General features: G+C 40.5%; 3 protein-coding genes across 13 annotated transcripts in view; all 3 read left to right on the top strand.

Moving 5' to 3' along the window:
* The window catches only part of dnajc13 (DnaJ heat shock protein family (Hsp40) member C13), a 33,282-nt gene extending 27,855 nt beyond the window's left edge, over positions 1-5,427 (top strand). For 3 of the 7 annotated variants that reach the window (XM_032551330.1, XM_032551329.1, XM_032551325.1), the window contains 13 exons: positions 31-208; positions 293-384; positions 626-725; positions 813-887; positions 979-1,091; positions 1,184-1,353; positions 1,440-1,482; positions 1,569-1,742; positions 1,823-2,002; positions 2,594-2,734; positions 2,805-2,948; positions 3,030-3,129; positions 4,423-5,427. In XM_032551330.1, the coding sequence (XP_032407221.1) occupies positions 31-208; positions 293-384; positions 626-725; positions 813-887; positions 979-1,091; positions 1,184-1,353; positions 1,440-1,482; positions 1,569-1,742; positions 1,823-2,002; positions 2,594-2,734; positions 2,805-2,948; positions 3,030-3,129; positions 4,423-4,520 (1,608 nt within the window). In that variant the 3' untranslated portion in view covers positions 4,521-5,427. Of the gene's footprint in view, positions 1-30; positions 209-292; positions 385-625; positions 726-812; positions 888-978; positions 1,092-1,183; positions 1,354-1,439; positions 1,483-1,568; positions 1,743-1,822; positions 2,003-2,593; positions 2,735-2,804; positions 2,949-3,029; positions 3,130-3,367; positions 3,473-4,422 lie in introns of all 7 variants that reach the window. The other 4 variants (XM_032551326.1, XM_032551327.1, XM_032551328.1 and 1 more) reach the window with 2 other exon arrangements.
* A 1,255-nt stretch (positions 5,428-6,682) lies between these two features.
* topbp1 (DNA topoisomerase II binding protein 1) lies at positions 6,683-18,990 on the top strand. Of its 5 annotated transcripts, none has more exons than XM_032551759.1 (28): positions 6,683-6,742; positions 7,099-7,270; positions 7,374-7,508; positions 7,809-7,952; positions 8,080-8,261; positions 8,735-8,928; positions 9,060-9,236; positions 9,806-9,972; positions 10,057-10,220; positions 10,817-11,067; positions 11,142-11,458; positions 11,541-11,713; positions 12,267-12,478; positions 12,696-13,012; positions 13,089-13,274; positions 13,402-13,517; positions 14,125-14,248; positions 15,087-15,245; positions 15,348-15,444; positions 15,519-15,711; positions 16,231-16,460; positions 16,570-16,712; positions 16,788-16,884; positions 17,153-17,316; positions 17,534-17,662; positions 17,785-17,874; positions 18,474-18,635; positions 18,747-18,990. In XM_032551759.1, the coding sequence occupies exons 2-28, from the start codon at positions 7,184-7,186 to the stop codon at positions 18,873-18,875; spliced, it is 4,539 nt and encodes a 1,512-aa protein (XP_032407650.1). In that variant the 5' UTR covers positions 6,683-6,742; positions 7,099-7,183; the 3' UTR covers positions 18,876-18,990. The 5 variants fall into 5 exon arrangements, with proteins under 5 accessions (XP_032407650.1, XP_032407651.1, XP_032407647.1 ...); XM_032551760.1 differs by having other exon boundaries at positions 6,693-6,884; positions 13,411-13,517; XM_032551756.1 differs by having other exon boundaries at positions 6,693-6,884.
* Positions 18,991-21,680: 2,690 nt separating this feature from the next.
* tmem108 (transmembrane protein 108) overlaps positions 21,681-26,164 on the top strand; it is a 40,690-nt gene continuing 36,206 nt past the window's right edge. Inside the window, exon 1 of the mRNA XM_032551571.1 lies at positions 21,681-22,282. The gene's annotated coding sequence lies outside the window, so the exon portion shown is untranslated. The remainder of the gene's footprint in view (positions 22,283-26,164) is intronic.

Genomic DNA, 26,164 nt, shown 5'->3' with positions numbered 1-26,164 from the left:
ACTGACCTTATAATGCTGCTCTGTGTTTAGTACCCCAAAGCATTTGCTGCCTGTCTGCTGGACTACGTGGGCTCTCAGGCTCAGTATCTCCACACGTTGCTGGCCATGAGTCAGAGTAACAAAGTTGAGTCCCAGCAGCATGCTGAGAGGCTCTGCTTCGCTGAGATGGCCTTAGAGGCTCTCCGCAACGTCATTAAGAACAACCCAGGTGAGATGTTACTCCAGTGAATCCAGATGTTTGTTGCTTTTTCTCCTCTGTTCTTACCTCCTCTGTCCTTCCGAATAATTTCAGGTTCTGAGTCGGAGTGTATCGGCCATTTCAAGCTGCTCTTCTCTTTGTTGCGGGTTCATGGAGCCGGTAGAGTGCAACAGCTCGTTTTGGAGGTAATGATGGATAATTATCCTTTGTCTGCATAATTAATATGCTTTAGTATTAAATCATTAAATAACCTTTAAAAAATGTTGTCTTATTTTAATCGAGTAGTATTATGTTCTATAACAAATGTTATACGTGCAAATCTATATAATATTAAATTTAATCTCGATTGCCTTGTAAAATACAAGTTGATATTTAACAAATTTGATTTTATTGAATATTGACATTAATTTGAATATTTTTTCTCAGGTTGTGAATACAGTGACATCAAACCAGGAATGCGTGAGCAACATTGCCGAGTCCCTGGTGTTGTCCAACCTGTTGCTGCTGCTGCATTCACTTCCCTCCAGTAAGAAAACACAAACATATTTAACTTACTGCCCCTGTTATTATTTTTCATAATGGATTTGTTGACTGACGTTGCTGGTTACTTTAGGCAGACAGATGGTGCTGGAAACTCTCCATGCTCTAACTTCAAACACAAAGATAGTCAAAGAGGCCATGGCCAAAGGTCAGTAAGTCCACTAGGTTTCTTAGAAACTGTCCATGTCTTTCTAAATGTCGTATTAATTAGTATTTTTGTTGATCTGTGTCTCCCACAGGTGCTCTGATTTATTTGCTGGACCTGTTCTGCAACTGCACACACCCACAGGTCCGCACCCAGACTGCAGAGCTTTTCTCCAAGATGACCTCAGACAAGCTAGTCGGACCAAAGGTCAGAATGAACAGATATTAATAAAGCCTCTGAAAAGACTCCCCTATATTCGTATCTTTAACTCAACCTTTGATACATTTTTCCTCCTTTAGGTGCGTCTGACGCTGATGCGTTTCCTTCCCGGTGTCTTTATGGACGCCATGCGAGACAACGCCGAGGCAGCGGTTCAGATATTCGAGGGAACGCATGAAAACCCTGAGCTCATCTGGAATGACACCTCGAGAGAGAAAGTGTCCACCACAGTGCGAGAGATGATGCTTGAGTATGTGTCTCAGTTGAGTTTATGGTCATCACCTTTTAAACAGATGAGTGAGTTGGAAATTTAATAGTAAATCCTTTATTTTTAAGGCACTTCAAACAGCAAAAGGATAATCCTGACGTGAACTGGAAAGTAAGTTTGAGCTGCTGATAAATAAGCCGATTTTTTTTTTTTTTCTGTTCTCTGCATTTGAATGGATTTGTTTCATGTGTTCTCAGTTGCCAGATGACTTCACTGTGGCTTACGGAGCTGGACAGGGCGAGGTCGAAGTTGGCGGAGTCTTCTTGCGCATCTTCATCGCTCAGCCCGGATGGGTATTGCGGAAACCTCGAGACTTCCTTGTGTCGCTGCTGGAAACGCTGAGCGAGCTGTTAGAGAAGAACAACCCCAATGTGAGCACCAAAATGTTGAACTAGACATAAATAAGCCTAGAGTTTATGATCATCTGCCTGACATAAACTGCTTCCTGCAGGGTGAGAGCCTGGAGACGGTTACCACAGCAGCCGTTTGCCTTTTCAGCACCCAGAGCCATCTGGCCGACCAGGTTCCCCCTCTGGGTCACCTGCCTCGCATCCTGGCAGCGCTCAACCACAAAAACAATGCTGTGCCGAAGAGCTCCATCCGCCTCATCCACGTCCTGTCAGACAATGAGGTCAGACGCTCACATGCATCATTCATGTAGCATTCAATTGTGTTGTGTCATTTAGCCACAGAAGAACCTTAACAATAATAGGGTAGGCAGAAAGTCGACCATAACTTTGAAAAAATATTTTTATTTTCCAGATATTATCCCTGTCCTTAATATCTATTAGAACCATCTGGTGTCCATTTATCTGGTTGTCTGATCCACTGATCAATCCTTCCATTTCTCCACCCATGATCCAACCATTTGTCTATTCATATAGCAGTCTGTCCATCCTTGAACCATCAATCTGTTCGTCCATCCATTGGTCCGTTCATCTGTCCATTCTACTGTCCTCTGAGCTAAATTGGGATTTTTGACTCTTCTTTTTTTGAGCTTAATTTAAACATGACATACCGGATAGAATCGTTTTCATTCTCATCTTTTTTGTCTAAAGACCAGATGTCCAACTTGAAATATCTGTCCACGGTTTTCAGGGATGGAACGGATTATTCTGATCATTTCAGTCTGACAAAATATTTAATCTTGACGTGTAAAATGTACAGGAACCATGTAATAACCCTACTTTCCAACTCTCTGATCTGGCCACACAATGTGCAGCTGTGCGTTCGCTCCATGGCGTCTTTGGAGACGATTGGCCCTCTGATGGCTGGGATGAAATCTCGAGCAGACATGGCCGGGCTGGCGTGTGAAGCTCTCAACCGAATGTTTCAGAAAGAACAGACAGAACTGGTGGCTCAGGTAAGCTGTGGCTGTTTGTTGAACTTTCCCTGTTATTGTTCAAAATAACATCCTTATTACTGATCTACAGGCTTTAAGGGTGGAGCTGGTTCCATACCTTCTAAAGTTACTGGAAGGCATTGGCCTGGAGACGCTAGAAAACCCTTCAGCTACTAAAGCACAGATAGTCAAGGCACTCAAGTCTATGACTCGCAGTCTGCAGTATGGAGAGCAGGTACTATATTTAATAACTAAGGAAATGGGATGACAATAATTGTTTTACAAATAAAAACTCTTTCTAATTGCTATTTCAAAGGTGAATGAAATTCTTGCGAAGTCTTCAGTGTGGAGTGCCTTCAAAGACCAGAAGCATGATCTTTTCATCTCAGAGTCTCAGACTGCAGGCTACCTGACGGGTAAAGTCTTGTTGTTTTTTCAGGCTGCTAACAATAATAATATCAGCAAAACTTTGCCAATTACTAATAATGCTGGCCCTCCTTGCTTCTCTCTGAGCTGTTGATGAAACATAATGATTTGCTTTATCCTAAAAATCACTTGGCTGATTCCTCCAAGCAATCCTTTTTCTATCCAATCCCTGTAACTTCCCGGCTCTACGCTTCCCTTCCCTCTTTGTCCTCTACGTTTCCTCCTCAGGGGTTTCCACTCCTTCTCTCCTGGCCGCCAGCAGCCCTCTGCGGGGTGGGCTCTAGACTCCAGAGCTGGGCCCCCACAGCCCTCCTCTTTCTTGCTTTGATGCAGGTAGACTCTTGCCTGGCTCCTACTATCACATAATTATCCTCCCCTTCTTTCCTCCATCCTTGTTCCATCATGCCACTTTCCATTCCAAAGTCTTCATCTCAGTTGTGATATATATCACAACTTTCATAGTGATATATACGTATATCACTATACGTATATATCTTGTCATCTTGTCTGTTTTCTTGTCACCATAATAAAAATTAAAGTGAATTTGAAGCTATTGTTTTTTTTCTTGGTTGTTAAAGAATTTTGGACGTAAACATTCATGTTAAAGCTTAATTTTTAAGTTGAAATAGTAGTTTTTTGATTCTAATTGTATTTCTTTTGGCTGTATTACCAGCCTGGCATAAAATAAGCCTTTAATCTCCTAGCAAAACATGGATTTTTAATTGTAAAACATATAATAAATTAGCGTCCCAGAGTTCTTTCAACTTGCCGATTTTGGCCTGGTATATTTGTTCCAGGGTGAGGAGGAATTGTAAGTTAAGAGAGAAATTACAACCCACTTTTATTGGGATTTATTTCTCCTAAAAGACTTACACAATGCAGGACACACTTTTAAAATGAGAGTAAAATTATACAAGGTTTCCGAAGCCTTGTAACAAGTGTGGTACGCTGCTATATTGAACCCCATTTATTCTAATATCCAGTGCAACCAAATAACACTGGATTTGTTATTAGTCTATCACATAAAATCCCAATAGAATACACCATTTGTAGTTGGAACTAAATGTAAGGCGTGTAAATACTTTTGCATGTCAATGACTCCTAAAAAGTGTAGCATTTGGAGAAAACTGCTTTGGTTTCTTAACTTTTACATCTTCTTGGATCCAACTTGAGGAAAGTACATTGATGAACTCTGTGGACATTCACTCTTTAATCATTATAGCTTCACCTCTTCTAAGTCCCATCTTGTCTGCAGCCTAACCCATTGTCCCTGTGCCCTGCAGGTCCAGGAGTTGCAGGTTACCTCACGGCAGGAACTGGCTCGACAGTATTGTCCAGCGTCCCACCCCCTGTAGACAACGACAGCGGAGATCAAGGCTGAACGACTGACATAGTCATGCTAAGGCTGCCAGACTGCCCTCTGCAGCTCGGAGAGGGGACCGTTCGGCTCCCCAAACATCAGAAAGGACGGGAGAGGGAAGACCGAGGAAGACAGTCACCAAATTCTCTGCGACTCGTCCTGCAGTGTCACTCTCCTTCCCCCGGCTTTCAGATGACACTGAAGTCTTCAAGATTTACTTTCTTTTAACAAATGACCATATTTGGATTTTCTTTTCCTGTGCTACTTATTCTTCTGACAGAAAAAGGGTTACTTTTTTGTATGAATATATTTTTTACTCTTTTTTTTTTTTTCGTTAGAAAGCTGCAGAAAGACCAAGTCTTATTATTAGAGGAATTTCTCTCCTCTTCTTTCAGTCTTTTCTTGTTTATCATATCCCAAAATCTTCTCCTCATCCCAGAAAATGTGGCTGTGTTTGTGCTCTTTTTACATAAACTTCACAATATTATGACTTGGAATAGAAATGACATTGGATATTTAAAAAAGAAAAAAGTGTGCAATCTCCCCAGGAAAAAAAGCTCCCAAAACTGAAGTGGACCTTTCTGATTTTGCTTGTCCAGCTCTGATAGCCAGCCTTTAATTCCTCTGATCTTCATCCTTCTTCCCTGCCTACCATGTTTTAAGCAAATCTCTCCCCAGAACGCAAAAAGCATTTTACTATTTAAGTAAAGACAGAAACTTAAAAGTAACCACAGGAAATGAGCTTCTGCAGACATGACGAATGACTTTGACTCTGATTTTGAATCTTATGTGAAAGACTAGTGCAATTTGTGAGATGTTCAATGTAATATTACGTATATAAACTTTCTATATTGAATGTACATTTAAAAATGAAATCAGTCACAACTTGTACATAAAATTTTAAGAATAAAAGGGAACCTTAAGTGTTGTTCTTTTGTATTTAGATTTGTGATGAACAGCTTGAATTATAGTAAGCCAAGTTTATTTATCTAGCACATTTCAGCAACAAGACAATTCAAAATGCTTAACTTTATGAAAACATCAGATAAAAAAGAACTACATTCCCATGGAAAAGTTGTAATCCAGACTTTAAAAAATTATGTTCCAGTTGTTAATCGAAGGCAGCCCTAAACAAATATGTTTTAGCATTGATTTAAAGGAACTCAGTGTTTCAGCAGTTTTGTGGAAGTTTGTTTCAGATTTGAGGAACATAGAAACTGAGTGCTCCTTCTCCATGTTTGGTTCTGGTTCTTGGGGTGGGGTGGGGTGGGGGGAAGAATGGACCAGCACAAGAAGGCTTGAGTGGTTTGAAAAGTTGGTACAATGACAACAGATCTGTAATGTATTTTGATGCTAAGCTGCTTAATGATTTGTACACTAACGGTATTTTAAAGTCTATTCTCTGAGCTACAGTGAGTCAGTGTAAGGATTTTAGATGTGATGTGACACAAGCAACAATGTTCTGGATCAACTACAGCTATAACTGAAGCTGCTGCTTACTCTAGATCAGGGGTGGGCACTCCTGGTCCTCGAGGGCCGGTGTCCTGCAACTCTTAGATGTCTCCCTGGTCCAACACACCTGAATCCAACAGCTGAATCTCCTCCTAAGTGCAGTCAAGTTCTCCAGAGTCCTGTTAACGACCTCATTATTTGACTCAGGTGTGTTGAAGTAGAGATGCATCTAAAAGTTGCAGGACACCGGCCCTCGAGGACCAGGAGTGCCCACCCCTGCTCTAGATTGTTCCTCTTTAGGTCCAAAGATAACTTCCAAGTTTATATTCAGCTGAAGAATAGAAAGCTGACACAATAACTATTTCTCTCACTTTAAAAACTGTTAAAAGATCAATTTGAATACTTAATTCCTGAATATTCATAAGCACAAATAAGCGTGCAGCAGTTCAGCTAAATTGATATGCATTCAATTAGCACAATGTTCTTATGATGGATGTTTGCAATGGTTATCTTAAAGAAAAGCATTCAGATAACTATCTAAAAAACAAGGGTTTTAGACTTAAGCAAATGTGAGGAAGACCGCGGGTTAAAATATGACGAGAGACAAATTTACTTTTTGTTAACCAGAGTTCAAAACTAAGGGAAGAAGAAGAGCTGCTTATCCGTGATATGTCCAGTTTGAAAGACTGGATCTGCCGGTGCAGCTGTTTGATTCCACTCGGACTGATTAGCTTGTTACACCGGAAGTTGCGCCAACGGCGCGAAGAGTGTCAACAATAACTTCAGTTTGAGTTAGTAGAATTGCTATGAAAAAGACAACATTTAATTTATGTCTATTTATGCATTTTGCGAATAGTGTTAGTTATGTTGTATGAATGTTAAACAATCTTGACGCATTCAAAGTTGTAAAAATAACCGGTTCAAGTTTCAAAGGTTAGTGGTAGATGTTGAGAGTGAATGTTTAGTACGTTCGTAGTGAAAAGCTAAATTCTGTCATGAATACAGAATATATCTTTAAATTTTCAGCCAATCGGAGTCTTTTTACAAGAAGTAAGTAATTCGGGTCTTCTTAAGTTTACTAATTTGAATAAATGTAGGCTGTGCTTTATGGTAACCCTAAAAGGTCTGTGTTTTTATTTTTAATAAGGATAAAGGTTCACTTGAAGTTTCGTCAATAAGACACATTCGTAACTCATGTCAAGTCTCCTCAGTCCTCATACATCGAGTTCAGCATGTCTAAAGCAGGGAAGCAAGACTTTATTGTGAAGTTTGTGGAAAGTGAAGGATCCAAACCGGATTATGCAGTCAAAGCATATGAGGTAAATATCACTTCTGGCTTAAGCTTTGCTTCTGTTTGTAATTCACGGGATTTTTGAGCCCTGTTTCTGTTTGCAGTTCTAACTCTGAGTCCTATTTATACAGGCCATTCTGGAGCTGCAGTCTGAAAAGTATTTAAAAACCATCCAGGAAGAAGATGTTTTACAGATGGACCGGAAGGACAAGTCTCTGTTTGTTTTCATCAAATTCACCACTCCAGCTTTCCTGCACTGCAAAAAGGTCTGAACCCATTCTGTATGCATTTTGCAAACCTGTTATGAAATCTAATTGTTTTTATTTACAACAGTAAAGAAATTTTATATTACTACAATTATGATCTTGTGTGTAACATGCCTTAATTATTATTTAAATTAAATGCATATAATTAAATTCAAGTAAAAACTAAACACCTGCTAATTTTAATAGTTAGGCTGTAGCAATCGGATCTCTGGTTTTCTTTTGGGAATGTTTTTTATTTTAAAAGTTATAACTGATCCATCTCTAAGCTTTTTTAAATTTATGCCACATTTGCTTCCACAGCTTGGGTGCAGAATAGTGAGTCCACTGGTGGTGCTGGACTGCCTGCAGCAACAGCGCTGTGTCCCTAAAGCAGAAAAACCAGTGTATAACATGGCGATGGCTGACGTCACTATTTCCTGCACCAGTCTAGATAAAGCAACCCGGGTTGGTTCTGATGATTTACTTTTAAAAAAATATATATTCCTTTTAAAAAACGCAGAATTTTGGAACAAAATATTGATCAGTTTTACATATAAATGTGCTTATGTGTGTATCCTGTCTCCCTCTGCAGGGAGAGGTGATGGATCTGGTGCAGCTCATGGGCGGACGGGTCTATCTTGATCTGAACGTATCTGTCTCACACCTGATTGCTGGGGAGGTGGGAAGCAAAAAATACCTGGTGGCTGCCAACTTGGGAAAACCCATACTGCTGCCTACATGGGTCAAAGCATGCTGGGAAAAATCACAAGACAGGTAAGTACCTTAGTGAAACTGGTTGATTCATTAAAGGACGGCTTCTGTTAATTAGCATGAAAATGTTAGATTTAATTATTGAACAATAAATACAGTTTCACTCAGCTTTAAATTTTAAGCACTTTTTTTTCTAACTGAAATCTTTTGCAGCAAATTATTTTAGTTGATGCAACACAGTCTGTTAAAGAAAGATTGGCAGGAAAATGCTTGATTTTGTGTCTGGTGAACAATTCTTGTTTTAATTTGACCAAATGTTGTGGCTCTTTTTCAAAGACTCAATAATGATAATTTCACTGTGAACTAGATTTTTTTATTTAAGATATCTTGGTATATCAAAGTGTTGGTGATGCCCTGGCCTCTAATGAGGGCATTAGACCCCAGAGAAACCTCAAGTCATGACTTAGTGCTCAGCATCAATGCGCTTAAATTACAAGGTGGAGTTTTTAAAATTTCTTTTGCACTTTCCTCACCAGTCTCTTCAGGTACACAGACCTGCCAGTTGAGGACTACCTGTGCCCCGTGCTGCTTGGCTGTATCGTTTGTGTGACGGGCCTCTCCAGCACAGAGCGCAAAGAGGTGCAGCGGCTCTGTGAGCAGCACGGGGCCAAATACACCGGCCAGCTCAAAATGAACGAGTGCACACATCTCATTGTTAGTGAACCGACAGGTAAAGTCTCCACAATTTTAATTTGTCCAACAAAAACATCTTTAAGAAAAATATTTTAGTCCAGTAATGTTCTTAAATATGATTTTTTTTTTCATTGGTGTTACTGCTGAGAGTTTACTTTTTGTTTGCAGGTCAGAAGTACGAATGCGCCAGGAAGTGGAACGTGTATTGTGTGTCTTTGCACTGGCTGTTCGACAGCATAGAGAAAGGTTACTCTCAGGATGAAAGCAGGTACATGGTGCAGCGCAAATCTTCAACAACCACACAGCCCAACACCTCAACTCCTACAGGCACCAGCAAGAGAGAAGGTACCCTGCCAATTTCTTCTGTTTTTGTTGATGCATTCATGAATAAACACAAATCCACAGTGGCGTATTAGAGCTGTTGTTAATAAAATTAGAAACAAAATGGCCACTGAGGTGTAAATTTCCACCAAAACTCAGATTTTTTAGATTAATTTCACATATTTACAAGAAAAAAACATTCCATTGTCAAAGTTTTAAATTTGCAATTAAATAAAGAATTTTCCACAATTAAAGGAAAACTATCACCATATTTAAGATATTCTCTGACATTGTAAAGTCAGAAATTTGTAAGAAAAGGAAAAAAAAAAATAATTGTTTACTGAGATTATTAAGGCAGATGTTTGCAACAGAAACTGACAGAAGTTCTCTAAGACTAAGGTGGAAAATTTATGAATTTCTGCTCATCTGGATACCTTCCAAAGCATAAATGGTAGATCTGGGCAAATTTTCTGCTGACAGATTGGTGCATCTTTATTCAAAGGTTTAGCCATCAATTTGCTGCAATGAGCTATAAATCATGACTTCCCCCTGCTGAGGTTTGTTCTTAAGGTTGTTGTGCATTTTTTCTGTAGATGGCCCATCTCTGTTGGGCCTGAGCAACATTTCTGTCAACACTAGTGCAGCGATAAACGACACCGCTCTCACCAACGTCACCATGAGTCGCATGGAGACGCCAGACCCCATAGACCGTTTAGACCTGACTGTGTGCCCAGCAGATGATGTGTTGGATGGTTGTAAGGTAGAACATAGTCCACATTATCACAAAGCAAAGCCATTGCTTTCATTTTTAGACGATTTTTAAAAGTTGTTTATTGTTGTACAGTTATATTTAAGTGGTTTCCCAGAGAAGAACCTGGAGAAGCTGCGGCGGCTCGTAAGCGCTGCTGGAGGCCTGCGCTTCAACCAGCCCAGAGAGGATCTCACTCATGTCATTGTGAGAGAAGTGGACCAGGAGCTCCAGAAATTTCTGTCCACAGCAACTCACAGGTTTGACATACAATTTTCTGATAATAATTCTGTATTTGTCTGATGATAATTCTGTATTTTGGTTGTAAATGTGGTTGGTTTTAGTCTTTTAAATGATCAAACTATTCAAATTAGAGGAAAATAAGTGTTTATATCGCCCAATAAATTTTAAGCTACTTTCTAAAGCCAGGAAAACAGTGTCTCAGTCCAGAAAAGATGCACAGCTAATCACCAAAGCCTTGTGAAAAAAAATTATTATAACACCTAGAGTTAATGTTAACGACACCAGACAGTAGCACCATCAAAGAAAAATGCATAACTAAACATGGAAGCTGAACTAGAGGTACTTTTTATGACAACAAAAACCAAGCCAAAAAGAGTGGAGTAGGTTGCAGAAAACAATAGAAAGAAATGCAACTTCAACTTAGAATCACTGTACCTGCAGGACTTTCAAAGGCAAAGAGAGTAGAGGACAACTAAGCTTGGAAGCTCTTGGCCTTCAGTATTTTCTGTGTAGCTTTGTAGAGTTTGTGGATGGATATTGGTTGAGAAAACTGTTAAAGGGCACTTCACCAATTAAATCAAATTAAATAATCTGTTCCTGTGTTTCTTCTCAGGCCCCATGTGGTAACAGCACAGTGGCTGCTGGATTGTTTCTCCAAAGGCATGTTGGTCCCAGAGGACAGATACCTTCACCCGGACTGTCTCCCTCCAGCTTCAGACGCTGTAGCTGTCTCCTTCTCTGCACGTCTTGCGGCGAGACATCGCTCGTCTTCCGGCCCGCCTGTTGCCAACCCAAACACTCCCAAGGAACCAATAACAGACGAGGATCTTCTTTCACAGTACATGGACGACGACCCCACAGTGGGTAAGAATCTGATTAATTAATACTCAGATTAAATAATTCAGAGTGAAATAATTTTTTTGTTTCTTATCTGTAAGTTGATCTGGCACCAGAGAATACCAGCATGAAGTCCTTTAGCGCAGCTGCAGAACCTCAGCCTGAGTCCTGGACGCCCCTCCACACTGGGGGATCAGAGCAAGAGCCACTGCCACAGGGTAGTCTGTTTTCTGGGAAATCCTTCCTGCTTGTTGGTTTCGGTGTCGAGGCTGAGGCTCAGCTCTCGGCGCTGCTGAAAGAGCAAGGAGGCAGGCTGCTGTCTGGCCGCAGCCGAGTGGTGGCGGACTTTGCTGTGGTCCCTCAGCTGGGCTGCACAGTGGAGGCCACCGTGGACGAGGTGGTCACTGACACATGGCTGGTGCGAACTCAGTTTGTGTTTTGCTTTATTTTTCTGATTTATCCTGCAAAGCTACATTCATGTTCTGATTTGTTTATTGCAGGTTATGTGTGTGGAGAACGAGCGCGTTCTGCCGCTGTCCTCTAACCCTCTGTTTACCCCCATTCCTGTGAGGGAGGGGTACTTACCTCTCAAAGACTGCGTTCTGTCTGTCAGCCAGTTTACTGGAGCAGAGAGGGAGTCTCTGGTGGAGCTGGCCAAGCATCTCGGAGCCAAGTATGTGGCACATATTTTCACTTATAACAAACATTTTCCCCATGTTATAGGTGAAAAAAATCTGCTGGAGGAACTATCTCTGTTCTTATGAATATGTTAAGAAATTATTCACTGAAACAAGCTCCTATTTCTTGTAAAAAGAAAAGAAAAAAATTATTTATAAGTTAGATTTGTCTTATTTTAAGTGAATTAAGGTATTTGCACTAAAAACCAGACAAAAAAATATGTTTTAAGATTTTCTTTTTGCAGCATACTCTTCTCCTGACTAATACATTTGTCCAATCAGATGTTCTTGATGTTTATTACGCCATATTAAATGTAAAAAAAGTTTTACAACGAAGTAATATTTTTGCCACAACCCTAGCATTTTAACAGGGGTGCGCATATGTATTTGACAGACTCCATAATAACTTACAGTCTATAAAATACCCGTTTTGCAAGCTGTTTTTGTGTTTCGGTCAGGATAATTTTAATTCCCTCTATAACTTGTGTTGTTCCTTTTGTTGTGAACTTCTTACTCAAACCTTTTGCTTTTCTCCCCTTACTCCTACAGTGTCCAGGATTACTTTGTGCGCCTGGCCAACCAGAAGAAAGGCATGCTGGCCAGCACTCACCTGGTGTTACAGACCCCTGATGGAACAAAGTATCAGGCAGCTAAGAAGTGGGGGCTTCCTGCCGTTACCATGCACTGGATACTTGAGTCTGCGCGGACAGGGAGGAGGGTGACAGAGGAGAAATATCTGGTGGATCTGCCCTCCTCTCCAGGTGACCTTCATATTATCTGTATATCTACTTTGTGTTGCTTTAATCCCGTTGAACCTTAAGGTTCCTACTGCCAAAAATCGACTGGATGCACATACTTCCATTTGAGACCCAAATGGAAGTATAAAAATGAGTAAGATGTGAATTTCATATTTAGGTCCTCTTTTAGTAAATGAAAAATTTTATGTCAAATTAATTGTCACAATTTGAAATTCCACAGAGAAAGAAGACGAGAGCTTCGTCAGCGGATCCCAGAAAGCAGCTCCGCTCCAACCCGCTCGTTGTTCCCCAGAAATCCCGTTGCTGGGTCCGCAGGGCGGGAAAGCGGTCACGCCGCTTGATTGCGGTCGCTTTCAGAGCAAAATGTTTCGATCTGTGTTGGACAAGATGAAGCCCAGAGAAAACCCGAGCACACTGACACCAAACCAAGATGGCGGCAGAGGGAAACCACTCCAGAAAGAGCCGTCCCTGCAACTGGACACTCCCTCTCGATTTCTGGTCAGGGACCAGCTCTTCAGGCCGTCCTTTAACTTCAAGGTCAGCACCAAAAAACAGACATTTAGTTTTATCCTCCAAGGGGGGCACGTGACGGATAATCTGTTCACTTTTTAAGGATGCACTCAAAGATTTGGAGACTCCTAGCGGAAGACCTAAACCCGGGGAAAGGGTGGAAACTCCACTTACCGACGTTATCAACAGGAACCTGAAGATTGCTCTGGCAAACAGCTCAGTGAATAATGCCACAGAAATGCAGGAAGTCTCTGCCAGCCCCCAGCTGGCAAAGACAATTGACAAGGAGGTCAGATAAATGGCCATTTTTAGTTTACATATTGTTATGCTGTGCATGACTCTACTGAACCGACAAAGTGAATATAATGAAGTACTCAGAATATGTATATTGTTTTAAGTGTTTTTGTTTTCTCAAGATCCCACAGAAAGACTCAGGACCCCTGACTGGTGTTGTGATCTGCGTGGGGAAGAAACTGAGCAAAATGCAAAGTGAACTGAATGCTATTGCTGCTTCGCTTGGAGCTGACTTCAGGTACTTAGCAGTTATTGCAAATTTGCTATAAAAATGTCTTCACGGAAAAAAAACTTCATATTTTTGAATTTCTGAATCACTTTTACACAGAAATATAAAATTTTATCTCCCCTATTTCAGAGTTTTGCAGATCAAGCCTTTTAATTCAACTAAGAGGTTGATTGAAACTTCAGTTAAAAATGATCAGTTTTGTGCTCTCCATATTTAGTGGCTCTTAAGAATAAGTAAAAAGGCTTATAATAAATTTCTTTCTTTTTTAACTTAATTTTATTGGAAATACAAACTTAAATCTCAGCACATTGATTCAGCGCATGAAAAAATCTCTAATCTTTACAAAATAAATGTAACTGAAATGGGTTTTTTTTTTTTAATTATTATTGCTAATTTACCTTTTACAGGTTAGTCAGTCTATGGATTTCTCATTAATAACCAGCGACTTCCTGTTTGCCTGGGTTATAAATATAATTTCTTTAAGCTTTTCCTCCTAGACCGAAGACAGGAAGAAACGCAGAGAGCAGTCAAAAACATTAACGGGCAACCTGGATTTAAAAAGAAATTAGTTTTAAAATTTTACCAGATATGCTCATTCTCTTTATCTTGTTTTCAGGTGGGCCTGTGATAACACAGTGACGCACTACATCTACCAGGGTCGTGTCGGAGACAACTCCCGCGAATACAAGGCAGTGAAGGAGAAGGGCCTGCAGGTGGTCTCCCAGTACTGGCTGCATGCTGTAAGCTCACATCAGTAAAAATACTATTTAACCTCAAACTGTGACCATTTTTCACCAAATTAAAATATAAATCCAGCTACATATGGCTGCCTTCCTCTGTCATTCTAGAACTGTTTTTATTTAATGCAACATTTAAAGGCACAACATGTGGGGAAAAAAACTAATGATGAAACATTATTATTTATGCAAGTTTATGTTTAAAAAAAGGATACAGCTACATTCAAGATGTATTTATTAAAAAAAAATCTAAAATTATAAATTAATATGAATTAAATATTTAAAAGTGACACTTAAAATTGAAAGTTGTCAGGGCTGTTTGTGGTCTTTTGAATAATTTTTGTCTGCCCCCCTTCCCACAGATTTGATAATGGCACAAATTTGCCCCCTCTAGCTAACGTAATAAAATAATTTTGCTTAAACTGTTGCTTTTGAAATAAATCCTGACATCTGATTGGTTAAGCTCCAAACCGATTATAGTTGAATTAGATCGATTAAAATGACCAGAGCATTGTAAATTCATAATGTGCTGAATTGTGAGACTATGAAAAACTTTATTAAATGGAAAAATTATTAAATGGGTATTTTATTATTGATTGCAGGTTGAATAATTTTTATTCTTCCTAAATTTATTTTATTCTTATTTCTAATTGTTTTACTGACACACAGTAATCACTTTATTTATTTATTCATAGTTTATTTAATTATGTTCCTCTACAGTTTTCTTCCCATGTTATATTTTTACCATATCTTACGTAAAGGAAGTAATCTGTTAGAAAAACAGTTTTTAAGTGCTTGCTTTGTCTCTTCATGACTGTTTTATGCGTTTCTTGTTGTGCAGTGTGCTGAGGAGCAGAGGCACGTCTCAGAGTCTCTGTATCCTTTCACTTATAATCCAAAGATGAGTCTGAACCTCAGCCAGGTTCCCAGCAGCTCCCAGAGATCTCCGCCTTTAACACGGACACAACGCAAAGACGCGACTGAATCAAAACACAACAAGGTTGGTCTGAATATGTGAAGAAATCTTCATCTAAACATCCATGTTAGTGTTTTTGTGTCTATCTCACTAATAATGTGATTCAAATATATATTTATTTTTCAGTCTGCAGTTGTTGCTGCAGAGAAAAGCGCAGGTGTGCATCCTGTAAGTAATAGATGTGTTGATCAAGACGAGGTGAACGATACCACAGAGAAAAGAGGTGAGGAGTTGTTGAGGAGCTGATTCCACTAACGACTTGAGAACTTGGTGATTGAAGTGTGTTCAATATTGTAGATACTCTGGAAATGAGAGAGAACCTGCAAAGACAGCTTCAGGAGATCATGTCGGCCACCAAAATGACAACAGGCAGGCGGGCTTCTGTCAGACTTGCCAGGATGGGATCAGGCTGCACCGACTCGGGTCCAAACACTCCTGAAGGCAGCCGGGCTGGACGCAGTGGGAGCAGACGTACTCTGGAAGCTCTGAGGTACAAAAAATGGTCATATGATCGTGATAGTGATGCAGCACGGGATTGTGGGAGTGTTTAACTGAAGCAAAAAAGCAATGTAGCTTCTAGCTAGCTAAGCTAGGTTTGTGGCATCACCTTACTTGCTTTGGTTACCTAGCAACTCACTCACGCTTTGGTTACCTAGCAACAGCCTATGAATAACTTGTGCAGCAGCAGTTTAAGGTTTCACCACTGTGCCTCATAACTGCTTAAAAATAAAAAGTGAAAGAAGGAAATGAGAACAAAATCTTTAGAGAAAACTGGATAAAACAAGAAAGGTCCCGTCACCAGTTTGGCAGTGTTTCAGATATTTTAAACAAGAAAGGAATCGATAATTATCAATATCAACTGATATGAAACCCTTATATTCTTCATTACTAGTCGCAGTAAAGTAGGAATAGAACAGGGCCCAGAATAGAGCCTTGGGGAACCCCAAATAGAACCATCAAAAATATATGATGAGAAACCTTTAATTGTTTCTCACTGATGCGTTTCCAGGGTCTCCAGAGAAGCGGTAACGGACATTAACACTGAGCCGTCTCAGAGTGAGCAGATAGTTTGGGACGATCCTACAGCCAGGGAGGAGAGAGCGAAGCTGGCTGATAACTTCCAGTGGCCTGGGAGTCCATCACAACACTCGGAGCCCATGGCGGCAGCCCCGCCTCCCACAGCAGAAAATGGACCGCACTTCAAGGACTCAATGACGGACTCTGAGCTGGTAGAGATGGGTAAGAGGATCCGTATAATAACATGGAAGTGTTGAGAATCAAAGGTAAAATGAAGGTGCAATTTAATGCCTACGTTTACTTTAAAAGTTATCCTTCAATTTCCTCACAGCTGCTTGTGACGTTATAAACCAGCAAATGGGTCAGAAGGTCGTGGCGCCTTCATCAGAGGATCCAGAAGAGGACATCCTCACTCCTCAAGCTCCCAGCATCGCCTTCCCTCTCGCCAAACCTCTAGTAGCACCAGAGCCACAGGTAAGTGCTTCTTGGAACCTCCCTGGTTATTTCCAGCACGCCGCTGCAGCTGTAAATTTCTTTCGTTTCTGTCAGGAAGAGAAAGAGGAAGAAAATCAGCCGCCCAGATTTCAGCTGTCGTCGCTCAGCCCTCAGGAGCGAATCGATTACAGTCATCTGATAGAGGAACTCGGTGAGTCGCTCAGCTTTTCTGGGGATCAAATGTCAAAATACGTCCATATTTTATATATACAGTATATTAAAAAAAACATCAACGGTCTGAAGTGATGAGAACCAATCCATAATCAGTCAGAAGTCTCACACTGAAAAACAAATAGCTGAACGTAATTTAATTGCATATAACAAATTAATCTTTTTCTTTTAAGTTGGAGCTCCATTCTCTTTTTTTAAATATCTACCAGGTGTAGTTTACTGAGGCCATCTGTCTCTTTGTCCTGTAGGGGGCGTCATCCTGGACAAGCAATCTTTTGACCCCAGCTGCTCCCACATCATTGTAGGGAGTCCACTGCGAAACGAGAAGTATCTGGCCGCCATGGCAGCCGGCAAGTGGATCCTGCATCGCTCGTACCTGGAGGCGTGTCGCTCCGTGGGACACTTCATTCAGGTGGGAACCTGAAGACAACTCCATGTGTTTCATCATTCCAGAGGCAGAATAATGTAGCTTCAATCTGCAAATATAATATTAACATCTGGATTCAGCTGGATTTGTTATAACATCAGCTGGTTGAGATGCTAGCTCTTCATCTCTACAATCATTTCTTCATTCGAATACGTTGATTATTTGGGATTTTTCTCTCCTTTCGTCTCTTCCTGTGATGCAGGAGGATGATTATGAATGGGGCAGCTGCTCCATCTTGGAGGCTCTGCCCTCCATCACCTCTCAGCAGAAGAGACTGGCCTTGGCCGCAATGCGCTGGAGAAAAGCTTTGCAGGGAAGCTCTGAACATGACGTACGTACCAGATCCATTTCAAGGCTAATTATCACTGTCACTCACATAGGTTTTTAAAAGATAAGTGTCTAAAACTGTTTTAAGTTGTCTTAACTTGACTAAGGATGTTTCCCATTTTCCAGGGAGCTTTCAGTGGCTGGACCGTGATGCTGAACATCGACCAGAGCAGAGAGCCGGGTTTCAGGCGGTTATTGCAGTCTGGTGGAGCGAAGGTTTCTCCCTGCTTTTATTTTACAAGCCACACGTTACAGGAGCTGCCAAAACCTACATTTATGCACCACAATTTGTCTCCAGGCACTTTAGAAGACAAGCAGATCCAATTTATTATATACAGTAATCTTATTCCAGATTCAAAGTCTACTATGTGGTGTGGATTCTAGTTCAATAACAGCTATAAAAACAATGCAGGTTTTCATGCTAATTGGTTTTCGACCTTAGAAAATCCAGCTGCTTCTTAGGTTTTCAGCAATCCCTCATACTGATCAACCTCTGTAGAAATATCTTCCATACATTTATGGAGAAAATGTTTCATAAAGCTCAGAATGAGTCCAAATGGAAAGTTGCTAATATGAGCCTTGACATAAATAGTATTTAGTCATGAAACATGTGTAGGAAGCCTGGAAAAATATACAAGCAAGAATGAAAAAATAAACTGACAACTAATGCATTACCAAGTTAGAAAATACAGCATCGTCAAAAAGAACAGTTTAATTTCTTTCTTTTTTTTTTTTTTTACATATAAATGTAAAATTTCTTGAAATGTGTTTGAGTTATCACCATCAGGTCGTGTTTTTTCATGTTTTCCCTTCAGGTGCTGCCCAGCCCCTCCCCGTCACTCTACAGAGAGGCCTCACATCTGTTCGCAGACTTCGGTCGTCTCAAACCCGGAGACTTCAGAGTGGACGTAGCTGAGGCCACAGCACAAGGAGTAACATGCTTGAAACCGGAGTACATTGCAGATTACCTCATGCAGGTGACTGACTGTAAACGTGCTTTATTTGCTTATAAAATGAATTTTAAATGTCTTAAATCTGTTGGATCTCTAGGTGTTTTTGTTGATATTTCTTCTATTTTCTGATCTCAGGAGCCGACGCCGCCCGTCGAGTTGTACTGTCTGACTGCAGCTCCGCCTGAGGAAGATCCATGCACACCGTCCCGTAAGCGTAAAGCAGCAGCCGACCCCTCCAAGCTGAAAAAGAGCCGTCTGAACTGAAACCTTTGCACAAAAACATTCCTGCAACATTTTCATTTGAGTGAAAATAACTGTAAATAAGATTTTTTTTTTTTTTATGATTTATGAAAATGGAATAAAATAAATATAGCATCTGTATTGTCATTCCTGCTGCCTCTGTTCCAACCACTGCAGTTGCTGCTGCTCACGCTGAGTCGGCAGTGATGGATGACTGAAATATGGTGTGCAGAAAATGTTGAGTCATGGTTTGTAATTGGGTGGAGTAAAACACTGCGGCCTGTAGAGGGCAGTGCAGGGATTGCGTTGAATCAGAAAGGCAAGGGTGTAAACTATGAGTTAAATCCAATTTTAAGACTTGTGATTTAATACTTCTGCTTTATAGCTGCAGAGTGGTCAGAATTAAAAGTTAATTTAATGTTGAACTTTTTTTATTTATATTAAGACATAAATATAAGATGATGTTTAGTTATTTTTAATATTTGTAACTCTTAAAACTCAACTGGTTTCCATGATGAAATCATACTTATGTTGTCCATGTATTTCCCGGGAGTAAACACAGTTTTATTTCTCCTGCTGATGTATATCCATGGTTCAACTATGTGCTGCTTCATGCCAGATTGCCAGCTGAGGTTTGTCGCTCCTGTTCCCTGCCATATGGACAGATAAGTGGTTTAACCTCCTAATGGATGAACCGGCTGCCCTGCAGACGCAGGGTTGATCTGTTAGAGGAGAATGGTGATTACAAGACAAAGAGCTGCAATAACTCAGACGTCAGAGCTCAGTCAGGGTTTTAAATCTGGCGAGGATTCCCTGAGAGGCATTTACAGATTTCTGCTTCCAGCTCATGTTCTGCCCAGTCTTTGTATCTGAGATACAGCATCCTATATTTAGTCAAATTTGTCTTTGAGGTTCACTGTTGGACCATTTTCTGTTGATCAGATTGTCTTTGTGTCTGACCAGTTGTAGTAAAATGCCTATAGATCCCATTTGGGAATGGTTGTTCACCTGTTTCATGCCCATATTTACACCTGTACTCCATATGGGTTTTATATGGGAAGATAAATATGGCTAAACTAAACTAAGATTATCTAAAGCGCAACATATTGTTCCTCTATAGTGCAATTCTAAATGAAAAGTGAAAAACCTTTGGATTCTACTTTTTTTGTTGTTACCAAACCAATTGAAAACCTAACCAAGGCCTGTATCATACTAACTCGGTCTGAGTCTAGTTTGTAAAATCTATCTGGGCCCCATTCAGGAAACTTATTTTCTGTCAAGCCACTTGTTTGAGTTTTTTTCTTAATTGTAAAGTGTTACATAGTGGCCCTCTTGTAATAGTCTGTATAGGTTTGATTCAGGACAAAACCGGTTAATGAGAGTTATACGCAATGTAAATTATTTTCATTTCCATTTGAGACCCAACTAACACCTAGAGAGGGAAACCAACTGTTTTTGCACATACAAGTTGTATTTACTAAATCCCAGCATGTCAAAAAGTCCGTTATGAGCCCAGGAACACCAAGTCAGAACAAAATCCATATGGTTCCCAAGTACACATGATTGCTAGGATCTTTTATTGCGTCTAAGATGTGCAATTTGAACTGATTCCATTTAAGATCTGCATGGGGGCCCAACTGGTGTTGTTGATGGTAAAGGTGGGACTCATATGGGACCCAGATTTTGTACATTGATATCTACTGTACATAAGCACCAATCCAGTCTGAGAAAAGTCCATATGGGGCCCATGTACAGTAAGTGACTTGACTGTTTTGTTTCAATAAAATTTAAAGTCACAGCAGTTGTGTTCTGTTTTTATTACCTGGTCATTTTTGTAAAGTGGGACCTATATGGGCTCTCAGACTATTGCATAAACTGGTTTTCTTATTTCCCAATTGAGAAACAACTCAGGACTTACATGAGGAGCCCAGTTGGTTTTGCAAATATCCATTGTAACATAATAGTTGGTCCCTTAAAAGAAGCCTATTTAGTACCCATACAGCCTGATTATAATCCTGTTTGATGCTTTACACACCCAATGCAGGTAAAATATGGGACCCATGAGGGTCATGAATGGATTGCATCATATCATGCCAATTTCAGATAAGATTTATGTAGGGAGTCTAAATTTGTAAATTTGACTTGTATTTAGTCAATCCAGGTGGGTCCCATAAATGGGGCCCATTGGCAGCCACCCACATATAATATTGATTTAGTCTGGACGACCAAAGGACTAGTCACCATGAAGTCTGAGAAAATCTGTTTGAGACTCATTTAGTTCAAATTTAACCTGACCAAAATCTATTTGTGACCCGTTTAACCTTGGAAAAAATCCATATGGCCCAATTTGACACCCATCTCGTCCGTGAAGTGTCATTATGGGGTTCTTTTAGTGCCAATTTACTCATACCAAAATTCATTTTAAGAACAAGACTGGGGAAAATCCTATTTGCACACCTTAGCTGATCTGTTTTGTGCTGACATAACACTGGTTTGTCATTAGCGTTTAGGGATATTTAATCAGAATAAATCATAGGTAGGAATTAAATCGCTTAAAAATGAAAAACATGTCAATGTCTTCTGAAAATAAATCTTAAAAGCAGCAAGCGTCCAAAGAAAACATGGAGAGCTTTAAATCAAGAACCATTAAAAAACAATGACGTGTTAAGGGCAACATATGAAGAAATTGAGACTAACTGATTCAGCACTTTAATACTAAATGAAAAGTATGTTTTATTGGCCCACTCTGCTTGGTAGGGAAGGCTGTGTTATCTAATTATCAACAGGTGCCCCATAGAGGTGCTTTTATGCCACCCTCTGCTGGCTGGCAGGAGTCCAGGAGTTGAGTCTTCCTGACTCTTCATCATTGCATCACTTCATCCTCTTGTGAGAGACAACTACCTTAAAACCTTAAAGCCTTTGGGCTAGCGGGTGAGTTTTTACCACGATCCTCCGATCAGGGAGGAAACTGCAGCAGTCCTCATTAAAATTCTCTGCCCGTCCTCACTCCCCGAGAAATCCTCCTGGCGGTGGATGGGTGGCACCGGCGTCCTGCGCACCGAGCCACCGCGGACCACTGCTTCATCACCGGTGGCGGCTGTGGAGAGGAGGGAGGACTGCTGCTTCACGTCCGGGTCTATTTATGGCGTCAGCACGGAGAGAGGAAAGGTGGGCTCACATGTTCGGGAGTCCGGCGAGGGGAGGCGCCCTGCGCATCTAGAGTCCGGCGCGTTACAAACACCAGCCGGCCGGGATACCCGCACGGAGACTCGGTCCGCGGCTCTGCTGGCTTCTTCTTTTCTGCGTTTATTAACGACGGGGACGGGCAACATGTGCGCCTGGGTGGTGTGAAGTTCGGCAGCGCGGCTTGTCGGATGCGTTTTTCTCGGATACGCCAAGTACCCGACGTTTCAGAGCACCTTGTGTCATAGGTAAGAACCTCCACTTTATCCCACTTCCTCAGTCTGTTCTCTGCACCTTATTGACTCATTGCTTCTTTAATATTCAAAGCATCTCACATGGGTATTCCAAGCAATCGTGATCTCCTGTAAAGGTGTATAGGATTTTGAACATGAAGTCATTGTGAATACTGCAGGAAAGCCAATGTAATCATTTAGCTGATTGTACTGGATGATCTGGAAATTGGTGGAATAAAGTAGAGAACAGTCCAGGATAAGATGCTGAGATGTTGTTGGCGAGGTATTTGAAGATTCCTGGAGATTTCCAGTAATATTGCACAGGAGGTGAATAGGTCTTGTGTTTTCATCATTCGTCATATCTGGTTTGTAACTCTCGTTCTGCATCAAGAATTATTGGGAATACCATGCATTGAGTGATGGTTTGTGAAGATGCAATGATTGGTTTACTTTTCCTCCACTGATAAACTTTCTTAAGTCGTACAACTTGCACACATCTGCCTCAAAGATCTTCCAAATTCTTAATTGCTTTAATGGCCTGGAAAGAACAAGGCAAACAAAGGAGACAACTCTCCTAAAAATGTTCAACTATAATACCAGCCCTCCCATTTCAGTGCAGAACCCTAAGCTTTGTACTTCTTGGAATAGTTGGCTCACAAAGAGCCCAGGTTTAAAGTGTCCACTTACTGCTCCTGCCAGCCAGTCCTTCCCATTGTGTCAGGAATGTTTGGTCGCATGCTGTCCATATAAATCCCCCAAAATCCTTTGTTCTGTTTGGAGGGGGACAATTCTCCAGAGCCATGTGGGCCATGAGTGGGGGGATGGAGCAAGAGGGGACATCTGTAGCTGACAGCTCCCTCGGAGCAAGCTGACATGCTGGGACAACATGAATGGGGTATTAGGGAACACATGAGCAAAGCACTTAAGGCTAATGAGGACATTTATGCTGTGTGTACAATGCTTAGTGACCGGTTGGGTTTATCCCGAGGGACCTATAAGCTATTAATGATGCCCCATTTTTGATCGAATGAAGGCAAAGGGAAAAATGGAGATGACTTGTGTGAACTTGTTTATCCTCAGTTGTTGCTGCTTTCTTCAGACATTTAGATCTTTTAATTGAGACAGGAAGAACCATAAAATGTCCTCAATTTCACCAGTATGGGAAACACCTGAACAACACATTCATTATGATAATTATCAACTTGAATGGTTTCAAGGCAATCCAAATCAGACAACAGATTATAAACATTTTCACAAGTGTTTCCATGTTCTTTGAAGTTGGAAGTTTTAAGCTGAAAACTTTATTGGAGGGCATCTTGAAGTACAATTTCTGACCAACCCAAAATCCAACATGGCTGCCACTCATAAAATAAAGAGAAAGGATGTAAAAACATATCTTACTGGTTATCTTGGAAGATGAGCAACAAATGTTTTTTAAAGAAAATGTGACATTAAATTTATGGATTAGACCCATATCAGGTGCCAAATAGGACATATACAGTTGGTGCATGAATATGGAGAACCATTTTATGTTGTTAGTTTATATCAAGTTGGGTAAAGCATGTCTTTAAACATTTTCTTTATTGGGCATGTCTTTACCCAACTTGAAAGGAACCCCTGACTGTTATTACTGTCAAAGCCAAATTAATTTTTAAATGTTGCAGTATCTGCCATGAGCTTTTACTTTGAAAACCCACAACTCATCTGTAATTTACACTGCATTAACCTTTAATTCAAAATATAACCACCCAACTTGTCTAAATTGTCAGTTACTGCCAACTGAAAATTTATGTGTGCAGGCAAAGACATTAGTTTTAAGCAGTTAAACTTTGGAAAATTGACTTTAGATATAAACAGTATTGTCAGAAGCTTTACATGTAGATCCACCCAAAAAAAACAAAAAAAAAAACAGCCTGGTGATGTCCAAAGATCAATGAACCACCATTATTTTATTCAAATATGACCTTTTTATAAATTTGAATTATAAAAAGCTTTCTTGCCTGAAAAATCCAAAGAAAGACTCCTAAAAAAGCCTGGAGAACTGTTTATGCTTTGTAAATATCCAAGAATATCTCATTAACTTTGTGGAACCTTTAGTTGATTTAATTTTGAGTTAACAAAAATGCAACAAATCCAGTCTTAGTAAATGAGAATCACTGAGTTCACTGAGTTTATCAAAAATGATAATTTCAGTCACTTCGACACCGCCCCATTCAGCCTGACATACAGTACAGACCAAAAGTTTGGACACACCTTTTAATTCAATGAGTTTCCTTTATTTTCATGACTATTGACATTGTAGATTCACACTGAAGGCATCAAAACTATGAATAACACATGTGGAAATATGCACTAAACAAAAAAGTGTAAAACAACTGAAAAAACCCCTTATATTCTAGTTTCTTCAAAGTAGCAACCTTTAGCTGTGATTACTACTTTGCACACACTCTGCATTTTCTTGATGAGCTTCAAGAGGTAGTCACCTGAAATGGTTTTCACTTCGTAGGTGTGCCCTGTCAGGTTAATAAGTGGGATTTCTTGCCTTATGTCATGAAAATAAAGAAAACCCATTGAATTAGAAAGGTGTGTCCAAACTTTTGGTCTGTACTGTATGCTGTCAGCTTTGGGAGGAATTTTTCACAGGACAGCCGCTGAACAATCTCAGCAGCTGCTCTCTTATCACCAGTGTCAGGAAAAGGTCTGCATTAACAATGGAAAAACACCCGGAAAATATTGGCTGTCCCATCCAGCAGCAGCGGGCCTTTGTGAGGCGAGCTTATCGGAGGAATTCGCAGGAAAAGGGAAACTCTGGCTTGTGACTCCTGTGGCTAAATGTCCAAGCTGATGAGAAAAGGGCCGACCGGGGACTTAGAAAGCAGGAATTATAATTTTAAGTCGGCGTCCCTCATGACTAGTGCAAAGTGGTACACAGTGAGGTGGAATGTGGCCCCCCATGGGGCCTCAGTGGTATACAGCCTGTGTTCAGGTTGGACTTTGTGTTTTCCTTCACCAAGCAGAAAACGGTCTGAACCAGAATTATTTTCTAAATGCCACGCTTTATTACCTGCTTTGGAAATTACTTCTATTTAAAGGGAGTCATAGATTATAACTACAGGGGGGATTCCAAGTTGAATAGCAGGGAAAAGCTACTTAACTCAACAATGGTAAAAAAAAAAAAAAAAAAAAATCAGCTTTTGATTTTGTTGAGCAGAACCCCTAGACCTTTTCTCCCTCAAGGTGTTGGTTATCTTAGTCGTTATTCTGTAGGCAGCAGTTTCATAATCGCGATGAAACACAGACCATGTGATCTCTGGGGTGAACAAAAGGCCTGATAAACACCAGCAAACACACCTGCCCACGCAGAGCAGTGGCAACAGGAAGAAAAGTGGGAGTTGGAACTGACCGTTATGGTGACTGGAGCAGGCGATGGGCACAGGGAGATAAGACGTGCGGGAAACCATCGGAGCATGAGCTGTTTACAAGCGGGGGGGATTCCTGACATTCCTCAGCTGCAGCCATGCCACTCCGATCTGCACCTCCACCCACTGATGGTCACCTTCTGGGACCAAAGGGATCCAGAAAACGACTGGCGGAGAGTTGGTTTAAATATGTTGCATAACGAGAGATGTTTTCCAGTGTTGCTATGGAGACTGTCAGGAAGCTGAGCAATCAGACAGCTGGTTGAGGAGCATCTTCTTCACGTGTTTGTAGCTTTAACCTGGAATAAATCTGGAACATCAACGACTCTTCCGTGTGTTTGTAAAGATTTGGTGCTTGAACAAATAGAACAAAATGTTCTATATTCACTCAAAATACAAAGAACTAAGGTGGACATTTATGATTCTTAGAAAGTTTTACCTTTTGTTCCAAAGACATTTTTATTCTCAAAAACTTATG

This window comes from Xiphophorus hellerii, chromosome 21 (genome assembly GCF_003331165.1).
Source record: "Xiphophorus hellerii strain 12219 chromosome 21, Xiphophorus_hellerii-4.1, whole genome shotgun sequence".
Taxonomy (NCBI): domain Eukaryota; kingdom Metazoa; phylum Chordata; class Actinopteri; order Cyprinodontiformes; family Poeciliidae; genus Xiphophorus; species Xiphophorus hellerii.
Note: the sequence above shows the minus strand (reverse complement) of the source record. Positions and strands in the feature narration are given on the sequence as shown.